The 21,337-nt window shown below is 41.5% G+C and overlaps 1 protein-coding gene across 2 annotated transcripts in view; it reads left to right on the forward strand.

Annotated features, from left to right (window-relative positions):
• Window positions 1–2,605: 2,605 nt before the first annotated feature.
• The window catches only part of LOC310870993 (glycogen debranching enzyme-like), a 39,787-nt gene continuing 21,055 nt past the window's right edge, over window positions 2,606–21,337 (forward strand). The window contains exons 1-11 of one of the 2 annotated variants that reach the window (XM_083782415.1): window positions 2,606–2,705; window positions 4,245–4,400; window positions 6,427–6,637; window positions 11,521–11,690; window positions 13,081–13,284; window positions 17,184–17,365; window positions 17,927–18,038; window positions 18,658–18,826; window positions 19,364–19,466; window positions 19,919–20,016; window positions 20,478–20,617. In XM_083782415.1, the coding sequence (XP_083638541.1) occupies window positions 4,313–4,400; window positions 6,427–6,637; window positions 11,521–11,690; window positions 13,081–13,284; window positions 17,184–17,365; window positions 17,927–18,038; window positions 18,658–18,826; window positions 19,364–19,466; window positions 19,919–20,016; window positions 20,478–20,617 (1,477 nt within the window). In that variant the 5' untranslated portion in view covers window positions 2,606–2,705; window positions 4,245–4,312. The remainder of the gene's footprint in view (window positions 2,706–4,244; window positions 4,401–6,426; window positions 6,638–11,520; window positions 11,691–13,080; window positions 13,285–17,183; window positions 17,366–17,926; window positions 18,039–18,657; window positions 18,827–19,363; window positions 19,467–19,918; window positions 20,017–20,477; window positions 20,618–21,337) is intronic. The other variant, XM_083782416.1, reaches the window with a different exon arrangement.

Here is a 21,337-nt window from a genome sequence, read left to right on the forward strand (position 1 = left end):
ACTGTGTGTGTGTGTGTGTGTGTGTGTGTGTGTGTGTGTTATATAAGTGTACTGTGTGTGTGTGTGGGTATATATATATATATACCTACCTAGGTTCCATCCTGTAGGTAAATCTTTCATGTGATAAAATGTCAACCAAAGAACAAGAAAGAAAGATACAGGAGCTATGTGTGTGGGTGGCTGCCTGGCTGGCTGGGTGTGTCTGAGCACGAAAACAGCAAACGGTACAGTAGTAGAGGGACCCCCACACGGTAACTCTGTCATTTCGCAACCGTTTCGGACGTGGGGCGGCTTGCCGGAATCGGCCCGCCCCTCTGGGCGCGTTCCTGGGTGTCTGGATGTTCTGGGGACCCCCCCCCCCCCCCCCCCAGGGACTCCCCGGAGACCCCCACATGGTAACTAATTTCTCCCCCCACACACACACACACACAGAGTTGCACCACTCACTTCACATGGGTGTGACTTTTTTTTACGTCTATAATGATTTCTTTTTTTGCATATCACAAATCAAGAACCGAAAATACCTTTCAGAATAAATGCGTATACATAATATTCCATGCATTAAAATAGGCCCTCCATTCTTTCATACATGGATATTTAGGCCTGTAATAACAACTTTAAGTGTGAGTGTGTGTGTGTGTGTGTGTGTGTGTGTGTGTGTGTGTGTGATACTAGTTATTAGTGCACACAGTTCAGCGCTTGGCCCTCTTCTTGGCAGGCATGCTGACATCCTGTCACACCTCTCTGTAGTGGCACTTGTGCTAAATTGCATATAGGATTATGTGAGGGATTCTGTGATCTCTGGCTGTCCATTCAGAAGCAAAGTGATGCTGTATAATATGGGACAGTGCATTCCTTAGCTGCCTGCTGCTTGATCCTGCTGCCCAGCACAAATGTAGGTGTAGTGCAGGCCAGGGCAGGGCCAGTCAAAGGTACAGGATCCACTAGAAAGTTGCTGATACTCAGCCACACGAGCAAAGAGTGGCTCATCATCCCCAGACTTTGAGATAGCAGTAATGTTAGCATCTGGTTTTGGAGAGGACTGTCTTCTGCCTCTCCTGATCCTGATAGAGGAATAGGTTCAGGAATATGATTATGATTGACAGATGTGGTTTCACAACTAACACAATTCAGGTGTTTGTCTAATTTCACAGCTCAGCTTGAATGCATACTGAATTAAAATGTACAGTAGGAATGTTGCTGGTTGGGCATTATAAGAAGAAGAAACGCAACCAGGCTAAATTTGTTTCTATTTTTATTGATTCAAAATTACATTACATTCTGATCTGAATGATAGATAGCTAGAATGAAGTTCACACATTCTGTAAAAATGATGGCAAAAGTATTGGAAATATATCTGTATCAGCAGATAACTATAGGCCTATTCGATATTGATCACTGAAATTTGTATAAATTAGCAAATATTGTGAAAATCGACATGCTCACAACACAGACACAAACCCATTGTGGACATGTATTGGTTGTTTCTGGTGAAGAGATTTGGTGGGGACCTCAACAAGTAGGGTTGAACTGGTTAAATGTATCAGATACATTTATATGTAAGCTACTTACTTTTTTTTCTTCCCCTTTTTACCTCTGATGATTTCCTGTTTTGGCTATATAGAAGTGTATATTTGTACATCTCTAAATGTTATGATGAATTGAACATGCAGGACGCTATTGTAAACAAGTTTAATGCTTTATGGTGTATGGTAATAGTTTTGAGTTGTGTTTGAAATGTACTGTAATCCTCCAATCTTTCAAATCTTAAAAATCAATTAATCAATCAGCTAGGCCTATGCTTATGTTAAAATTCTAAAATGTCTCTGCTTTAATTAAGCCAAACCTATAATACAATTATTACAGCTTATTTTACTAGCCAACATTTTTACGAAGGCGGGTCATTTTGGCTTTCCATCAGCAGTCTGCCAACTGCACTGCAGTCCAAGGTTATGTAACTCTCGCTCTCTGTGTGTGTGTGTGTGTGTGTGTGTGTGTGTGTGTGTGTGTGTGTGTGTGTGTGTGTGTGTGTGTGTGTGTGTGTCTACGTTGCGCAACTGGAATGTTACAGCAGAATTATCCCAAGCTAGTGTGTGATATATAAATATTGTATTGCATTGTATTGTAAACACTATTGTAATAATAGGAAGACTATGATGACGACAAGCAAAGGAAAACACTTTGGATTGCAAACAGCATACTCAGTGAAAATATATTTGTGAATAAATGTGGAATTACTTTATAGCACACTGAATTTTACAAGACATAAATGCATTTTCCCTCTGTTTTAGTAATTACGGTAGTCGAAGTCGGTATTTGTGCCTTTAAAATCCCTTTAAGGCATAAATAACGTCCATAAATAATCTTAATACACATTTAACATTGTTTTAATGTATGCTTAACATGTTTAAAATAAGCTCATTGTAAATCTGACGTCAAAGTAACATCAGCGTTAGAGTTTCCATTCAAATAAATAATAATGATAATAACCGTCCGTAATACAAATTATTACATAAGGTATAAAGGGGAAAAAAGTACCCTGTGCAAAGGTTGGGAGGTGAGCCCCGCCCACCCAATCTGATCTAGCCATCCCTCCACCATACAGGAAAAATAAAACAGACTTTCAGCAGCAGAATAACTCTAGCTCCTGTTGGCTCTGTGTGTTCTGGCGGTGGGTGCTGCAGACAGACACCTCTTAATAACAGGTGACTACCTTTACATTATCATTAAGCTTTTCTACACATTCGTATAGTTGACAGAAGGAAGTATAAGGGGTGCGTGTGTGACATTAAATAGATATTCGCTACTAAATGTTATCCGAAGTTATGCCTGCCAATATTACAATTTCACTTCTGCAGCGTGATTGCATTGTTTTCCTGCATCACTGTGTGGGGGGGGGGGGGGGGGGATATTATCAGCCGTCTCTGTCATCGTTCTGTCATTCAGTCCGTCTGACTCTGTGACTGTCTGGCTGTGACACTCCAGTACAGTGTATGAGTGTAGTGTACCTACCGTCCGACAGACAGACCAGTTACTTGAATGCTGCTGTCTGTAGACTAGACTGACTAGTTACTAATATAAATAGATTGTGTGACATTAACACACTGGATTCCTGACCTTGTCCCATGAGTTCTCATCAGACTTTATTCGCACTGCGCAAACTCGATGGGAGGGTCAGGTGTTGCGCTGAAATTGGTGAACTATTGAATTCCGTGGGTCGCCATCAATTAGTAAAATAGTCGTCCATATTAAGAATAAGACTCAAAATTAAATTATGTCAACAATGTGGAAAAAGTTAAACAAAAAGCTTTTCGTGATCTGCCATGACTTTACAATGTCCTTTTTATTATTAATTGCCAATATGTTGATTAAAATCTGTCTTGAGAGACTACCACAAATGTGTGCGTGCCATGTGAGCACTCCCTTGAATGAAATATTTCACAATCTATCTCTCGAATCACGTTATTCGATGGGTCACCAGTTACGATGTAACAGCTTTTTAGTTAAGTGGATGGATGCAGTCAGAGATCTGCCGAACCTGAACAGAATGTATGCATTGCTGGCTGCTGGCTTGCATACTCGGATAAATAAAGTGGGATGTTTTTGCACACTTTTAGATTACTATTTCAATTAAAAATGTTCAATTCAGATGAGCTATATTGGCACGAGAAGACATGTTTACAGTGTCAAAACATATTATAGGCCTATAATTTCTAAGAAAAGCAATGGGTACAGTCTTGTATTAAACAGCGCTATATATGTCACTTTGCAAATGAATGTACATGTTGTATAGGTCTATACAGGGTATAAATATATATATATATATTTTTACAAATAGCAGCAATCTTTTGCAGTCACTTTTGGGGAAATGAACAGCATTTTTCCCGAACAATTTAGATAGTATATACAAAAAAGCCTCAGATTTAAAATGTGTTTAAAGGAAACACTTTTAAATTGCACAAATTTACACAATGTGTGTGTGGTTATGTAACCTGATCATGTATTGTATATTACAGCTGTCCATGGATGGTTCACGAATGGGACTACCGTGGATGTTTTATTTCTTTGTTTTAATGTTTTTTATTGAAGTTTAACTATAACCTAACTACAAATACATCCTCAATGCTCCAAAAAACAGGATGTATTTCTGTGTGTTCAGCTTACCCAACACATTTTGTTTTATTTGTACTTAGAAATATGGAGTAACCTCACTTCTGCTAATATCTCGCACACTCACTCTGCAGGAGGGACATTTGTGCTGCTGTGTAATAGACGGTGAGAGTGGATGTGAGTTTTGAAGTGACCAGTGAAGATGTTGCCCCAACACATGAAGCAGATCAGAGTCCTTCTACTAAATGACAAGGAGAACCTGGACAGAACTCTATTCAGACTAGAGCAAGGTAACTGTCTGTTGTAAAATAGCCTACTACTGTCTATTAAAATATTGATACAGGAAATATAAAATTAATCACACAATCAGACTGCTCACTCTATATAGTCTATATAGAGACCAAAGTGGTCACATCACTCCAGTCAGTCCAGTCCTAGCCTCACTCTCTTGCTCCCTGTCCGTCTTAGAATTGTTTTTAAGATCTTTCTGTTTGTTTTTAAGGCCCAAAATTGTCATATTTATCAGAGCTCAGAGCCGTACATCTCAGCCAGAGCCCTGAGATCAGCTGACCAGTCGCTCTTGACTGAGCTCAAAACTAGTTATAATACCAGAGGTGACCGGGGCTTTGCAGCTGATGGCCATAGACTCTGGAACACCCTGCCCACCCTCCATATTTACTCTGCTCCTTCACGTCATTAAGTCTTTATTGAAGACAATGTTTTTCACTGTGGCCTTTGATACAGTTTTGATGGGCCTATAACTTTGTAATGCATTATTTGTTATGCCTCTTTTTGTTTTCTTGTCTTTGTCTTTGCCAGTCATGTTTCTTTGTTTTAACATGTAGGCCTATAGCACTTTGGTCGACCTTTGGTCGTTGTAATATGTGCTTTATAAATAAAGTTTGAGTTAATGCTGAGGAAGTATTGTATTACCAGTATGTATACTGGCTGAATAGTGGTTCAAGGTAACAAAAGTAGTCACGAAAAGGTAACTATCATGAGGTATCATTAGGTATTGCAAAAGTAGTCATTATACAGTAGGTGCAAAACAGCTACAGTATGCAGAACTGTTTAACACACAGCATGCGGACAGTAGCTATAGTAGGCTACACTGCAAGAACAATGGCAGTAATGGTAGAATAGTAGAAGCTCTCAGTTACATCCATGAAAATTTGAAAAATTGAAATGACAATACCTCCAGGACATGCTCCCTCCACCACACATCAGATGGCGAAACACCCGCCACACCAGAACAATGCAGAACATGCTCTCGATCCCCCAGGCTCCAATACATGCACATTGGACAGAACCTTTCTCCACACTGCTGTCAAGGCGTGGAACAGCCTACCAGAGCATGAAGTTGATTCCATCACAGACAATAGCCTTCAAGCCTTTAAACGCAGAGTTCATAGACATATCCTAACCACCCCTGACACTGACTGTTGGATAGATAGGTACCTTTATTAGATAGATGTTGAGCTGCAGTGAACTTATACTTCACCTAAGACAAATGTCTTATCATTCAAAACTACATTACATTTAAGATTCCCTACTGTTGCACTTTGCTGAAAATGTCTGTACAAGAGACTAAAAAGAAGGAAAAAAAGAAAACAATTTAAAAGTAATAAATATGCATTATATTTATGACCAATGTCTGTTGGTATCATTGTATTTGGATAGGCAGTAGCAGCAGGTTTAAGGAGCAAGGCAAGTGTCTCGGAGGAGAGAAATAAGTACCATTTGACATTTCCTCTCTGAACCTTACAGCAGGCCCCTTCAACTGTCCTATATATAGACCAAAGAGTTAAGGGCCAGATTCTGGACCACATGTGACTGTCCAGTATTCTTCTGGTTGATTTGCAAGCTTACTATTTCAATTGAACTTTACATCTCTTTATGTTTACTTAGTTTGATGAGTTTGTCAGGATGTGTGCACGAGCATGAAATGTAAATGTAGCTATACTTGTCTTTTTATACATCCCACTTTACTTGAGCATTCATACACATAATAAACCCTTAATTACTGATTCATTAACAACATTGATTATATATTAATTCATCATGAATTTATTAACTTAATTAATTCCTAGTCCTCACTATTAACTACCAGAAGTCATTATAACTTAACCATGTGTAAATGTGGAATTATTTAAGGTATAATTCCACAATTCCATTCAGTGCCCAGGATAAGTCCTGATAGGCAGGTAAGAGTAGTGAGGGGGTTCGTTCTCTGGTGGCCCTTCAGAGACCTCCTACTCAAGAGAATAAGTTAACTAATAGGACTATGCTTTCATTTGTGTGTCTGTTAATCCACAGCTTTTGAGCTTCAGTTCCGCCTGGGTCCTAGTCTCCAAGGGAAGAAGGTTTTGGTGCACACCAACTATCCGGCCGATGGGGAGCGGTTTGAGCGTAACACCTTCCGCATTCTGGAGTGGAATAACCCCTCGGGACGAGAGGATGACTCTGATAAGTTCTGCTTTCTGGACCTCAAGATAGCTGGGTCCTACCAGTTCTACTTTGGATATGGGTAGGACTATTATGATTGTGTAATCACATGTAAGTCTACATGATACATGATAATATACATGTTTCTAAATTACCTCATTCAGGTATTTAACTAATGATGAATTTAAAACAAGTATATGTTTGTGACTTGTTCATACTTGGACAGAACACTTGATCACTGTGGGCATCATACAACTCTCATCTTTAATCACTAAGGCATATTGCTCCACCATTGAGCTGGATCTCTTTGCAGAGTTACTGAACTGGACTGTCAGTCCTAATAGTGTGGTACGAGGCGTCAAAAAAACAGCTCCCGTAGGATTTTTGTGCTACATTTTTTTTTTTTTTGCAGATCTTGGTTCTATACGGTCCAAACTATGAGAAAATGATGGGGTTCAAATTTTCCCGACCCCCACCCTGTTTCTGGGGGGGTCATCTATTTGGGACCTCCCAGAACAGTATGCCAGCCAGTTAATGTCTGATTTTCATAATATTAGAATTGTTTAGTATGTTTTAAAACATTCTGAGTTGATTTATTAAACTTTTAAAGTGGTCAAAATAATATTTTTTTACTTTTGGTAGGAGTCTTTCCTCACCTGGGACCTCCCGGACTGACCCCTGGGCCTATCCCAGTTCTCATTACATTCCTTGCTCTGCTCCTGCTCCAGAATATTGTCAAATTAGATCATAAATGAAGCATAAAAGTATTTGTAGCTGGGCTCTGATATAAAAAAATAGTAGTAGCCAATACCAGGGGTCTTCCACAGGGGGCCCATGACCCCTAGGGGGTCCTCAGAGTTACTATACAGGGGCCCACCAAATCATTGTGGGATAGGAACTTTTTTCTTTTTTTACATTAAACCACTTGAACCATAGCGTCCCTTTTCCAAGGAGAACTTTAGCCAACAATAGCTGATCTACAAGGTTGTAGTTTGAGCTTGTAGATCAGCTATTTTCAAAGTAAGGTGCCTCAGACCCAAGTGTAGCAAATGCACAAAAATGCTGCTAAATAAAGATCAGCCAAGATCAGCCAGGCTGCTGCTGTCTTTCTCTTTTCTCTTTGTCTTTCTGTTGTCGCCGTCGGTCAGGTGACTGGGAGGGCTACTTGTCATCCTTAGAGGAACTCATCAAGTATTTCTTTGCTCGTGATCTCCTTAAATATGCTCGACTGATGCCAGTCTATCTTGCCCAAATGAACGCTCTTGAACAGGATGACCCAGAAACATGGAACGCACTGAAGTCAGGTGAATTTGTGGTGGCAAAGTCAGAGATACCGTTCACTCATCTCTTCACAGATCAAGCCCTTGAGCAGGAAATCAAGAAGCTAAAGGGACATGGTGGGATGGTTGGACTCAGTAGAGATGAAGCAGCTCTGGACCGACTAGTCACTACCACATCTCATCTTTCTGGTCTAGTGAATCAGTACCTCAACAGCTTCCCAAAAGCTTCCAGGTCTTCAAGGAAAGAACATTATCAGCTCTCAGGAGAGATTGCATTGAGGGCAAGAGAAAATGCTCTCAAGCAATGTAAATTGATTGAGTTGCACTGTGGAGGCAATCTGTTCAAAGAGAACACACCATTGAAGAGTCTGGTTTCATCAGCGCTTGTGTCAGATGGGGCAAAAAATGACATTCTTCCTGGGCCTACACAATTTTCCTGGGCCTACACAATTTATCTGGTGCTGACTGGGTAGGAGAATTTGTTGGAATCTCCAAGAAGACATGGGTCAATGCCTACTTGAGGCTTGATGATGATGATCCTGCCATTAACTGCTTCAAGGGCCTTGGAATGGGTTCCATTCCTCCTGAGCTTGTTAACGGCAAGCTTTCCTCACCATTGGAGCATTTTGCATGCCGTATTTACAGTCCAAAAGGTCCAACAACCTTGCCATTACTAGATGGGAACTATTTCGGTCAAAGAACTTGGAGGGTGAGATGCTACCTCCAACTCGTGCTGCACTGCTACCACATATCCTCTGTGCCAACTACGTCACAATGCGGGATAAGTCATTCATACCTGACAAATTGCCCTGAGCTTCCACCAATCGAACAAAATGGATGGAATTCAGATAGTGGAGGGTATGTTCCAGTCAGGTGTCTTGCCCTCCCTGCTCCAAAGGCAGTACTTGAGCTCATCACATGTGGTTGCAAAGCAGGTTGCAAGGGACGGTGCAGCTGCTCAAACAATAACCTGCCTTGCACTCCTCTCTGCAAATGCTATGGTGGAGACTGTGTCAACACTATCAGGGAGGACATTCAAGATGATGATGACGAAGATGAATACAAATACAAATAATGTATTGTAGGCATAATTGACCATGGGCTCTTTAAGAGGATAGGTGTGTGTGTGTGTGTGTGTGTGTGTGTGTGTGTGTGTGTGTGTTGTGTTGTTAGTGTGAGTGCAGTGTGTGAAATAAATGGACACGTTCTGCATGCCCAAAGTGAGAAGTTGCAATATCTTTATTCCCTGCAGTAACATCTGTCAACAATAATGGTAGAATACTAATAAACTATCAAAGTACTTTCAAAGGTACATAAACGCAAGATATTCTAATAATATTCGAAATACTTGCAAATCACATATATGGGTGCAAGAATAGGGGCAAAACTAGTCCCGGCCCCCTGTGGAAGACCCCTGGTATTAACTACTACTCATTTTTGTAAACTTTTAATGCTTAAATTATTATCTAATTTGACATTGTTGAAGAAAGACCCCAACCAAAAGTCAGAAAAGATTATTCTGGCTACTTTCAAAGTGTAAGAAATCAACTATAAAACAACCCTAATATTATGAAAATCGGACATTAATTGTCTGGTGTACTATTATGGGGGGTCCCAAAATATATGACCCCCCAAATAAGGGGTGGGGGTCGGGAAAATTTGAACCCCATCATTTTCGTACAGTTTGGTCCCTATGAAAGCAAATAAATCCTACGGAAATACACCTCGTACCACACTATAACCACACCAGAGGGTCGCCATGCAACTCCTTGCAACTACTTGCAAGTAGCAACCATTATTCCCAATGGCATGTTGCAAGGAATGTCATTGGTGTGGTTTGTTTTGTTGTAAGGAGTTGCGACTCGTAGGGTTGGGATTCGTTAGGATTTTAACGGTTCCGGATCCTTGCCGGATCCCTCTTAACGGTTCCTAACGGGTCCCTTAATGGATCCTAATATTATTTTCTTCCCCTTTTTTTCTGACATAGATTATGCTTATATTATAACTAACCTAACCAAGTACATAATAAACACAAATTAATTAATTCAATTATTGAAAATGCACTTTACAATTATGAGGTGGCACTATTATTTAAACTTCACCACCACCACCACCACCAGCAGCTAGCCACCACAACAATATCATTGTTGCAATTTGTACTGTATATTGCAATTTGCTGTATATTAAATATACAGTACACATTGCAATAATGATATTGTTGTGGTGACAAATGTTGTCTTTAATGTTCAGATTAATTTAATATGAAGGACCCCTTACCCTAATGGAAACAAATAGTGCTTTCTTGGATTATAAAATCCTCTTAGCAGACCTTGTATTGAACTGTAGGCTACGTTCCTGTGCTTTTTTCTGCAAACTGTTTATAAAATAGGCTAATCAATCTATGGAGGTACAGTATATGCACCTAAATGCTGGGCTCTCAACAGTCACGCGATTAATTTAGAGCCAAATCAAAAGCAGTTGAGTTGCTTATAAGTTGTAAAAAATAAGTGCAGACAAATTGATTTGGTGTGATTCATAAAATATCAGACAGAAAGACGTTGAGTCATTGGCGTTCTAAATTAACACCATTAACAGCAGTTGTACAATACGCCTAATGAAAAGCTCTGTAGACGTTAGTAGTTTTTATTTTCTATTACGTTACTAGCCTGGGGAAAGTGAACCAGCCTCGCATCATCCTCATCCCCCGGCCTGCTGTAGTGGAGCTGCGGGACTGCGGGCTTTCCGCTTGGCTCTCAAACGCGATGTGCCTAGATTATTCTCGTGAGTTGTGGACTGAGTTGTGTAGGCATATTGATTTTGAGATGTTTCCTCAATGTGGATGTGCAACTGGTACAAGTTGCAACAACCTTTGCAGGGAACTATAGCATAACATTGAATGCACTTTGCGTGCTCAGCCTCAGTCATTTCCCTCTCTGTTAACCACACTTTGGAGATCTCCTCGACATACTGTCCCACTCGCTCCGCGGCGGTTGCTGAATGCACAGAACAGTGGGCGTATCCTCCCCGACCCCACTCACTCCTTTAGGTGGGGTGACGTCACCCCAGGCTCTGCTTGCATGCATGCACATTGCACAGACACAGCGGAGCTAAATGACGACTGATGAGAACCGTTTGGGAAACCGTTAATAAAAAAAAGATGGAACCGGCTCCGGATCCGCAATGTCGGAACTGGGTCTGAAATGGACCCGGTTTCCGAATCCCAACCCTAGTTGCGAGTAGTTGCAAGGAGTTGCAGCTGGTGTGGTTTGGGCCTTAGTCTACCAGTTTGCATGCAATTGAGATCAAATTGATCAATACAGATACTAACCTGATTATGGAGCACTAATTAGATGACATCCAGCTCCTAATAGTGATAGTTTGGACACACACTCAGTAGAAAAGAAAACATCTGACTACTGTTAACATTATCTTACAGAACTATATACTTGTAGCCAACACTAATAATAGAAAGGGAAGTATTTTCACTCAAACAACAGATCACATTGTGAGCTTGTACTGTAGATAAGCTCTTGTCCGGGGGCATTTGGTGAAAATAGCTATGTTCACACCTGTGCAGGATGTAATACGTGTTTTCGTCTCACAAATGAACCCTAGTCCTAAACAAGGAAGGGGGATACAAATACATATCATATGTCATATGAATGATATAATCTTTCCTCCACAGAGACACAAAGCGATCAGGAGGTGGCTACATTGTAGTTGACCCTGTGCTGCGTGTTGGAGCAGAGGACAATGTCGTCCCCCTAGACTGTATCACCATCCAGACTTACCTGTCCAAATGTCTAGGACACCTGGACGATTGGCCTGGAAGACTGAGAGTTACCAAGGAGTCAGGTAAGGTTGAGAGAGAGAGAGAGAGAGAACATGTGTGTGGCTTATTTTCTTGGCTTCATGTTCAATGTGAAAGTAGCCTGGTTAATAAACCAGACTAATATCGCACGGACCGCGGGATATTAGTCTGGGGAGGCTCAGCTTGGATTTCATTTCCAGGGGAGCGGGTTGAAACATTTTCTCTTTGACGCAATTGGTCAGAGCTACTGTCAGTCAAAGGTCTCAAGCATTGAAAGTCACTGTACCAAAGCCCGCCCATCTTGCATACCGTGTCCCAATTGGCCGCCCCATTTCTCTGGTGTAGGAAATGGGCGTACAATTGAGCCTCTCCAGACCGTAATCTGCCGGCAGGCAATTTATTTTTGCCAACGGCTGATTCGGTCTGGTTTATTAACCAGGCTAATGTGAAAGGGCAATGACAATGCGAAATGAAACCACCCTGCACAGCATGTTGTAGTCTAAACAAACGGCCCGTTCACATGCATTGGGCTCAATTTCCCAGAAGCCCTAGCAGCCCAGAGGATGACTTGATTTCCGGTTTCGTCATCGGCCTCATCACCAGGTCCGGGACAAATCTGCTATTTATTTTGAATTATTTTAAAACGGCGAATTAAACGCATTAAACAAATAGCGGGTTTAGCGTATTACGGGTGGTGGAACCCTGGATTAAACAATTAGCCGCCATCAAAGTGTTAATGTTGTAAGCACAGTATCTTATAAATCAGGCCTTAAAGGACACATCACTGTTCCATTAATCATCACCTAATCTGGATAAGCGCTTGAGCTAACATCTCAAATGTGTTAAATGCACAGCAATTAGCTGCTTTTAAAACCAGCCAACTTCTCTTTCTCAACAGCCTGTGTGAGCAGTAGAGAGAGAGAAAGAGAGAGTAACAAGATGAGGCAGTTAGTTTAGTGGGTCAACATGTCAGCCAGCCGATGTTTACATTAATGTTAGCCCTCACCTTGCCCTCGAGTGCAATCTGATTACTCATTACTTGGGTGTGTGTATGTTTTTATCCAATAAGCCAGCATTATTGACTCAGTGAGTGTTTTCATTGGTCCACCAATACTATTCAAATAAAGGGTGGGGGCCTCTAAGAGGAGAGGAGACGCACTCACTGCCTAGTCAGTGGTTTTCAAGTTTTTCAGGCAGTGACCCCCCAAAATAATCATATTATGAACTGTTTACCCCCCACCCTGATGAGCACTTTTAAATTGTCACTTCACTGTCATGTGGGGACAGAAAGGTTTCATTTTGGAGCCTGCAGCCTCACGTACTTTGTTGGTTGCTACTATACGGTGCACATTACCAAGGCACGACTGCTACAAGGCCTTTGATAATTAATGCATTCTTCTGGTTGATGTCTCTCTTTCTCCATCTACTTTCCAGGTTACAACATGATTCATTTCACCCCCCTGCAGACCCTGGGAGAGTCCAGATCTTGCTATTCATTGGCTGACCAGCTGACCTTTAACCCAGAGTTCAGCCCAGAGGGGAAGAGCTACAGTTGGGCAAATGTTGGAGCACGGGTGGAGATGATAAAGAAAGAATGGAACATATTGTCTATCACTGATGTGGTCTACAATCACACTGGTAAGTACCCTTTATGCATGCCTTAGATCTAATGCCATCCAAAATTAGCTCCATAACTGACTGGCATGGTGGCAGTGGCAGTGGGCCCCGGTGCAGATATCGTGTGTGGGCCCCCAAAAATATTATTGTGGCTTTGGGGGTGACAGATTACTTTACCTGGGTTACATCTTCTGATGTGCGCTTGTATAAGATAACAATGAGTGGACAGTGATGTCACTGTTATGAAACACGGAAGTAGTATGGACTTGAAGCTGTTTATAAACCAGTCAGTCAGTGACATCACTGACTAATCCTGGGTGTTACTCTTCCTGCGACCGATAGCCCCTGAAACCAGGCTTTCACCGTCGTCTCGTCCTGACTCTTTTTCTCTTCTTCTTCCCCCTTCATGGGCGGCTGGGCCCCTTGGGGGTGCTGTGCCCCGGTGCATCGCACTGGTTGCACCGTCGATATTTACGCCACTGCATGGTAGATATTCTAAACATGAATCCATAAACCCACATTTAAACCACAGAGAAATATGGGAACTACCGGTATGTAAATTCAGCGAAGGATGTGAGGCACAAAGTTCCTTTTGACTAGTGCTTGATACAGAAGCAACAACAAGCCATATTAGGGGTGCTTCTGGATACTGTCCTAGACTTCATAGCAACGGTAGGGCTATCCTGGCTCCAACTTGCCACGTGTTTAGTTTGTTGTCTGAAACAGTGCAAGGCTCTTATAGGGGATTCACACTATGGTCCCGGGTGCGCACTCGGGACCACTTGGCAGATGTTGTGGTAGTGTGAATGATGCGTACCGTTCCCGGGAGCGGATCGCCCAACCGTCCCCGGGACCGCATGGGGGGAGGGTCTCTGGACCGTTGAAGTGTATTCAGATACGGATCGTTCCAATGTGAATGCATGCAGTCGACGAGCCAAGCGTCAACAAAAAAAAACACAGCCTCTGCACGATGCGTAACACCAGCGCATTTCTCAACGCCGCCCTTCTCCTGTTGAATCTGCTTATACGCGCAGCACCGCGCTGATCTTATTCTGCGGACTACACGTGGCTCTTGGGCTTTGCTTGGCACAGTTTCCAAAGTAAAACAAAATAATAATAATGCTAAAGTAGAATCCATAGCAAACTAATACACTGGAGCACAGAACTGACTGACACAGTGAATAGCAGGCAGGCTGACAAGTAGTATAATGGCAAAAAGCCAAAGAGGCAATGCAATTCAGTGTGTCTGGATTTATTTGAGACAATGTCGCACAGTTGATGGTCAGTGTCCGTGCGCGTAACCTGAAATAAAGAATTGGAGCTCATAACAGTGTGCGGACCTCCCTCCTTCCTTCCAGTGTCCGTGCGCGCCAGCCATCAAGCACACCGTCATCAGGAGGATTAAAGTGTGTTATGCAAGTGTACCCGGGTGCGCTGTTGAATCTCGGGCAATGTGAATCATGGCCATCGGGGACCAGGCAACCGTATTCGAAAACGGTTCCAATGAAACGGATTCAGTCCGTCTCAGTGTGAATCCCCTATAAAACACACACACACACACACACACACACATTTGAATGGCTTGTTTTTCAGTATAAAAGATTCAAATATTACAACAGCCTGTTACTGCAGTGACTGAACAAAAACATTGTTATTCTTAGTTCTTTCTTGTTTTCTTTTTTTTTTAACCTACAGTGTAGTTTATCATACCTAAGATGTCTGTTGTATACAAAGTAGAATCATGCGTCCCTTTGACTGAGAAAGCTTGTCACACACATGCACACCCACAAACGCGCACACACATAGTATATTGTGAAGTATGTACTGTAGTGCGTGCACTTGCATTCAAAGCAGTGAGATAATCACACTATCCATGCATTCAGTGCTGGGCTGACTGAATTCCAGAGGTCAGTGAGCAAGAGAAAGGCAGAGGACAGTGAATTCACACGGAGTTGGAAAGCAGCATACGTGTGTTCGGGGGGAATTCTTCCACACATTTTGCATCATGAGAATTGTGTCCTAGTCCTACACAGCCATTATAATATACTAGAAACTATTACAAGAACAGCTAGTCCCTGAATTGACTCATCTGATAAGAGTGATCCAAATCGGAGTAAAATTGAATTGCTATGACATACCAACAAGCAAACAGACTGGGGCCATTAGGACCGATTCATACTCGTTCGGGGGGGGGGGGGGGGGGGCGGGGGGGGGGGGCGGGTACCGTCCTAAAGTCGGCTCTTCGGTGCTACTGAAAATTTCTGACGAGCCAAAATCAGCGGTAAAATAGAAGTATGAATCGGCCCTTACAATACAGCCTCAGTCTATTGGGCATGGATGTGTAATGGACACCATTTCCAAATCATGTTTAATTATCACTAACCTGTACCCTCAAGTATTCTCCATAATGGTCTGTTGGTTTGTGACCCTCACCCAACTCTCAATCCCTCTGCCCTGCACCCCCACCTCCCTCCAGCTCCCAGAGAAGGTCAGATGAACCTGATCTAAAGGTTACATTAGTGACTGGGTGACTGGCCGGCTTACCAATGGTGGACCAACTAGATTAAAACTGCTATAAACAATAATATGACTATTTTTTAAGTCTCTGTGACACATCTGGGGGCTGCAATCTGCATTCAAAGATTTTCCTAGAAGCTTTGTCATTGGTCGATTTGCCTGTCTACTTCCTGATTGGTTAGTCATTTCAACCGGGTTTTTTTCATGACAAAGCTTCTAGGAACATCGTTGAATGCAGATTGTGGCCCCTAGACGTGTCACAGATGCAAACATCATACAATCATACTCATTGCTGCATTGCTGGCAGTCTGAATACCAAAAATAAAAAAGGTAATAAAATGTTGACATCCTATTGTTTATAGCAGCTTTAACTTCTTATTTGCTGACACAGGATATCTTTTTGTCTGAGAAATCTGAGAGATTATTAACTTTGATGATTAACCAATTTCAGGATCTGGTGGTTAAGACAGGCAATCTTTAGCGCCTAGTTGAGGGGGAAGTAATTGTGTGATGCACCAGGCTTCAGTCCAGAGCGCCATCTCAACATGTCAACAATGGTTTCCCACTCGCAAGGTCGGATTAGAGTTGTATTGAGCTGTATCTCAATCTGAGCCCTAAAAATGCTTTGGATTGCGTGCATGCGCGTGTGTGAGGATTTTGGATATTCAATGACGTACGTCATAACATAGGTGCCACCGGAGGCTAGCCACGGATGCTAAAAACCAATAGATTTAAAAGCAAGACACATCAGTTGCCCATTTGCTTCCATTTTAGTCCGGACCCGAAATGCCAAAAATGTGAATCATGTAGACATTTTTGAGGAAAAGTACTTAAAGGACCACTTCATCACTTTCAGTTTTCAGCCTATCTTCATATAATTGGTCCTCACTGATGTTCATGATAAAATACCACCATTTATTTCGACTCAGTCTGTGTCTCATAGGAGGGCTGCGGGCAGTTCAGAAACCCGTTTTTCAGGAATAGAAATCCTGCAGTTTCTATTAGATTGGATTCCACATCGATGATGTCACTGGTGGACGGGATTCTGAACTGCCCACAGCCCTCCTATGAGACACAGACTGAAAATTGTGCTATTTTATCATGATTATTAGTGAGGACCAATTATATGAAGGTATGTTGAAAAGTGTTGAAGTGGTCCTTTAATGTGTTGTTGCTATATGATTTTTATGTGCTGCGGTATGGCGAGTGCTACCGTTTCGTCATAAATGGAGTAATTAGCATAATGAGTTCATGTAATATCACTTAAACCCAAAGAAACTGATACAAAAGGGTTTTCAATTGATTCTGGTACATCTACGTGTGATTAAGAACATACCAAAAAAAATCTAGGAAAATGTAACTGCCATAGGGTCTTTACAGTGTACCTCTCTCTCCATCTGTAGCGGCTAACAGTCCGTGGATTAAAGAACATCCAGAGTGTGGCTACAACCTGGTGAACTCTCCTCACCTGCGTCCAGCCTGGGTCTTAGACAGAGCTATATGGCATCTGACCACAAGAGTAGCAGATGGACGCTACACTGACAAAGGACTGCCTGTTAACATCACCAATGAGAGTCATCTGAATGTGAGACCACTCACCGATAGTTTGATTATCCACTTAGTCAATATGCGCATTCAGCTGATTAGGAACTGACCATAACAACCCATATTTATCTTTTAGGTTTTCTTAATTATATTACTGTGGACATGTGTTGTGTGCAATAGTCACTGTGTACTGTGTACGAAACAAACACACCTTTCAATTTAGTTTAGTTGGTTTCTAAAATGCATTAAAGTATACTGTAAATACTGAATTTCACATAATGGAAGACCAGTGGCCGCCACACTAAGCAGATTATGTAATAACAGTCTAAATCCAATGCAGCTTGTTAACTAAATTAGAGAACCCATTTTAGCAGACAGGAAATGATTCATTAAAAAAACAATATTAGCAGTCATGAACTGTCCCACTTTGAATGTGCTTTGAATGTCATTCAGTTACATGGATATATCTTTCTTGTATATTTACTGTATGTACTGTTGTTATTGTAAAGCACTTTGTAACTTGTTTTCAAGGGGCTGTAAGAATAAGTTATTATTATAACACACACACACGTTCTCACTGTTTACCTGTGTGTGTTTGTAGGTTCTCCGCAGTGTGATGTGGCAGGACCTATTCCCTCAGATCAAACTGTGGGAGTTCTTCCAAGTCAATGTGGACAAAGCCGTGAACCAGTTTAGAAACCTGCTCTACGATGGTTTGTACATTTTAAGAAGCTCCTGAAAAATGATTGGTCGATCTGTACTGAAACTATTACAAAATAGTGCACAACAGGGCCACAGACCAACGGGTTGTGAGCTTGTGCATCGGGTATTCTTAGCACATTACTAAGTATTAATCAGGCTTCAAGAGTATTTTAAAGTTAGCGAATAGGCTAAGGAATGGTATTTGTTTCGTATTGTAATGTGTTTTTAACTTACCAACTGTTACTTGTGAGAGTACCACAATGGAAATACGTCTTAAGACCTTATTGTGTTTATCCTCAAACTGCTGTAACCCTGTGGTTATTGCATTTAAAATAAATCAAAACAAATAATAATCCAGCTTTAAAATAGCTATTTTAATTTAGGCATTGATGAGGAGAGAGCCACAGGAACTAATATAACAAAAAAAAAGTGTGTGTGTGTGTGTGTGTGTGTGTGTGTGTGTGTGTGTGTGTGTGTGTGTGTGTGTGTGTGTGTGTGTGTGTGTGTGTGTGTGTGTGTGTGTGTGTGTGTGTGTGTGTGTGTGTGTGTGTGTGTGTGTGTGTGTGTGTGTGTGTGTGTGTGTGTGTGTGTGCTTGCACGCGCGCATCTCTTGTCGTTTTGTGTTATAAGGCACCAAGGCAGACTATAATAAAACACATGGGAAGAAGGGCCTAAGGATCATTCAGGATCCTGGTTACCATCGTCATGGTGACACAGTGGACATGGACTCTGCTCTGGAGACCTTCGTACCTCAGAGGTCAGGCTCAAAGTCACGTCAACAGTTTTTAAGAGCAGATGGGTATTTATTTGATCATTGGTGGCAAATTCAAGAAACACTAGGCTAAATATCATAATGTCTCAAACAATATACTGTACATCCATACAACTATGTCATGGTTCTTCTTCTGTGCTTAAACTTTTGTGTTTCAAGTTAAACGCTCAGATAAAAAAGGATACTTGTCCTCAACGAAACATTTAGGAATGCTGAATACGTATTAATCCAAGGCCGGAAACGTGAAGAATAGCACTGATGTCTGCAGGCAGTTACATGTCTGAAGTGTTTATTTTAAATACATGGAACACTTTGCTGATAACTGCTCACTGGATGTTCACTTGACTTTATAACATACACAGGACGACGAAGACACAAAACCGTTAAATGGTAACCTGATGGTCACTTGGTCAGACTGGCTCACTTTAAAGTGATTTCTCAGACCCAGCAGCCATGGATTTCCGTGATCATTCAGCATAATTATATTGTATTTATGAAGCCCTCACCTTGTGTCAATAACAGAATGTATATATTGTAAGTAGATTGTTTCACCTCTGTCTATAGCTCCTCCACCGAACATGTAGAGGAATGCTGTGGTTGGCTGAAGCAGAAACTGAACGAGATGAATGGAGAACAGTACCACATTGTGCACCAGCACCAGGAACAGGTACTATTGAAGGCAATGTGTAATGGGTGGGTTAATTGTTTTTAACTGTCTTTAACTATCCAACGTTTTTGGCTGGGATCCCCGGAAATGCTTTGGCCATGTCTCGCGGCCCCCGCATTGATTGTCTTATTTTAATAAAAATAATTATGTTTCACAATTGCCTGATGACAATTTAATGTTGTTGTGTTCAGATGCGGACAATATAACGATGCATTGAATTGAATAATGTGGTCTATAGGGAATGTAGCTGTATGGCATAAAACATGTTACTCTATGCAGTGTGCATCTATTTGTTTCAGAAACTATCAGCTTTAAGTTCATACCTTGTGCTTTCATCAATTAATTAATTTCCTTGTCTTGCTAAAGACAACTTAATACATTAAGTATTCAGTCAACTTGAATTTGGCCATCCATATTTACCAGAAAATGTCCTCATACTTCTTTCTCCCTAGGCCGTCAGCTGCATTGTGGGAAATATAGTGTATGAACGTCTGGCTGACCATGGTCCAAAATTGGGGCCTGTTACCAGGAAAGATCCTCTGGTTACCAGGTAAAATACTGTAAATGTGGAAACAGATCCATAGATGGCTACCTGGAACTAAGGCAGGAATTACGACCTATGAGCAGGAAAACCCTTCTAGATTCTAGAGACAGAGATGGAGGGGTTGGGCGAGGAGGATTTGGACACAAACTAGCCCTTTGCACAGGCAGCATGGATGGATGGATGGATAGATGGATGGATACCGGTAGATATTTTTATGTGAGTCAGTGAATAAAGCATGGGTATAAGGAGTGAGGGAAGTAAAAAGGGTAGAGATGGGACACAAGTTTTTTTTTTTTTTAAGATCCACTAGTCACGTCACGTGGTGGGATAGTGGAAGTGAGAGAGAGAGAGAGAGAGAGAGAGAGAGAGAGGAATGATGAAGGGGATGAAAGCTCATGGAAAAGGGTGGAATTCCTCATTGACATCCTCACCTGGGTTTATACATCTGTTCACCTGTTCCATTCTAGGTATTTCACCTTCCCATTTAAGGAGATGACTCTGGCAGCGGAGATGCTTCTATTGGACAAGCCAGACATGATTTGTCACTTCATGGCCCACAACGGTTGGGTGATGTGTGACGACCCGCTGCGCAACTTTGCAGAGCCTGGTAAACAAAGCAATTAGCCCTTTGCTAAATCCCACCCCAAAAAGCGATTGTCCAATGCCAATCCAAATAGTTTAGCTGTTTAACTGTTGTTATGCAGGTAAAGCTTTCTTCACCTGTCAGTGTTATTTTGCATGGCTGTGTTGTCATACACTTAACGTCGAGAAAGTTACACAACTGACCACCGAGGTGATGGCAATAATACTAATGACCGTAGTCTTACCGTGCAACATGAAAACTCCGGTCGGTCGTTAAAAGTTGATTTCTCCCTCTGTAATTTCCTCGTATTTCTAGTTTATTTAAATAATGTCATGCACATTTGTCCAGTGCATAGCCTGGTTGACTAAATTTAGAAGACATTTTGAAGGTTTTGCTACAGAAATGATCGATTATTTTATATGGAGAAATCCCGTCATTTTACATGCATGTCAATGGGGAGAAGGACAGCTTGTCCTGTCTCCTCGCTGCTAACGTGCCTATTGGACAAGGACAGGTTGGGGAGGCTTAGCGAAGGGCTAATTGAATAAAATAACTAAACAAAAGGGAGGGCAAATGACTACTTTAGATAAACAAATTAAACAGAATGTAGATGGGTAATTCAATTGTAAGTAAGTAAAAGAAAACAAAAAAACTTATCCAACTTATCAGTAAGTGAGAGCTGACTGATAGTTACATTTAGTAAACATGATATAAAACAATAATGTATAGTACTGTAGCTAGCAT

This window comes from Protomyctophum parallelum, assembly GCF_964188405.1.
Source record: "Protomyctophum parallelum genome assembly, chromosome: 14".
In the NCBI taxonomy this organism is placed as follows: domain Eukaryota; kingdom Metazoa; phylum Chordata; class Actinopteri; order Myctophiformes; family Myctophidae; genus Protomyctophum; species Protomyctophum parallelum.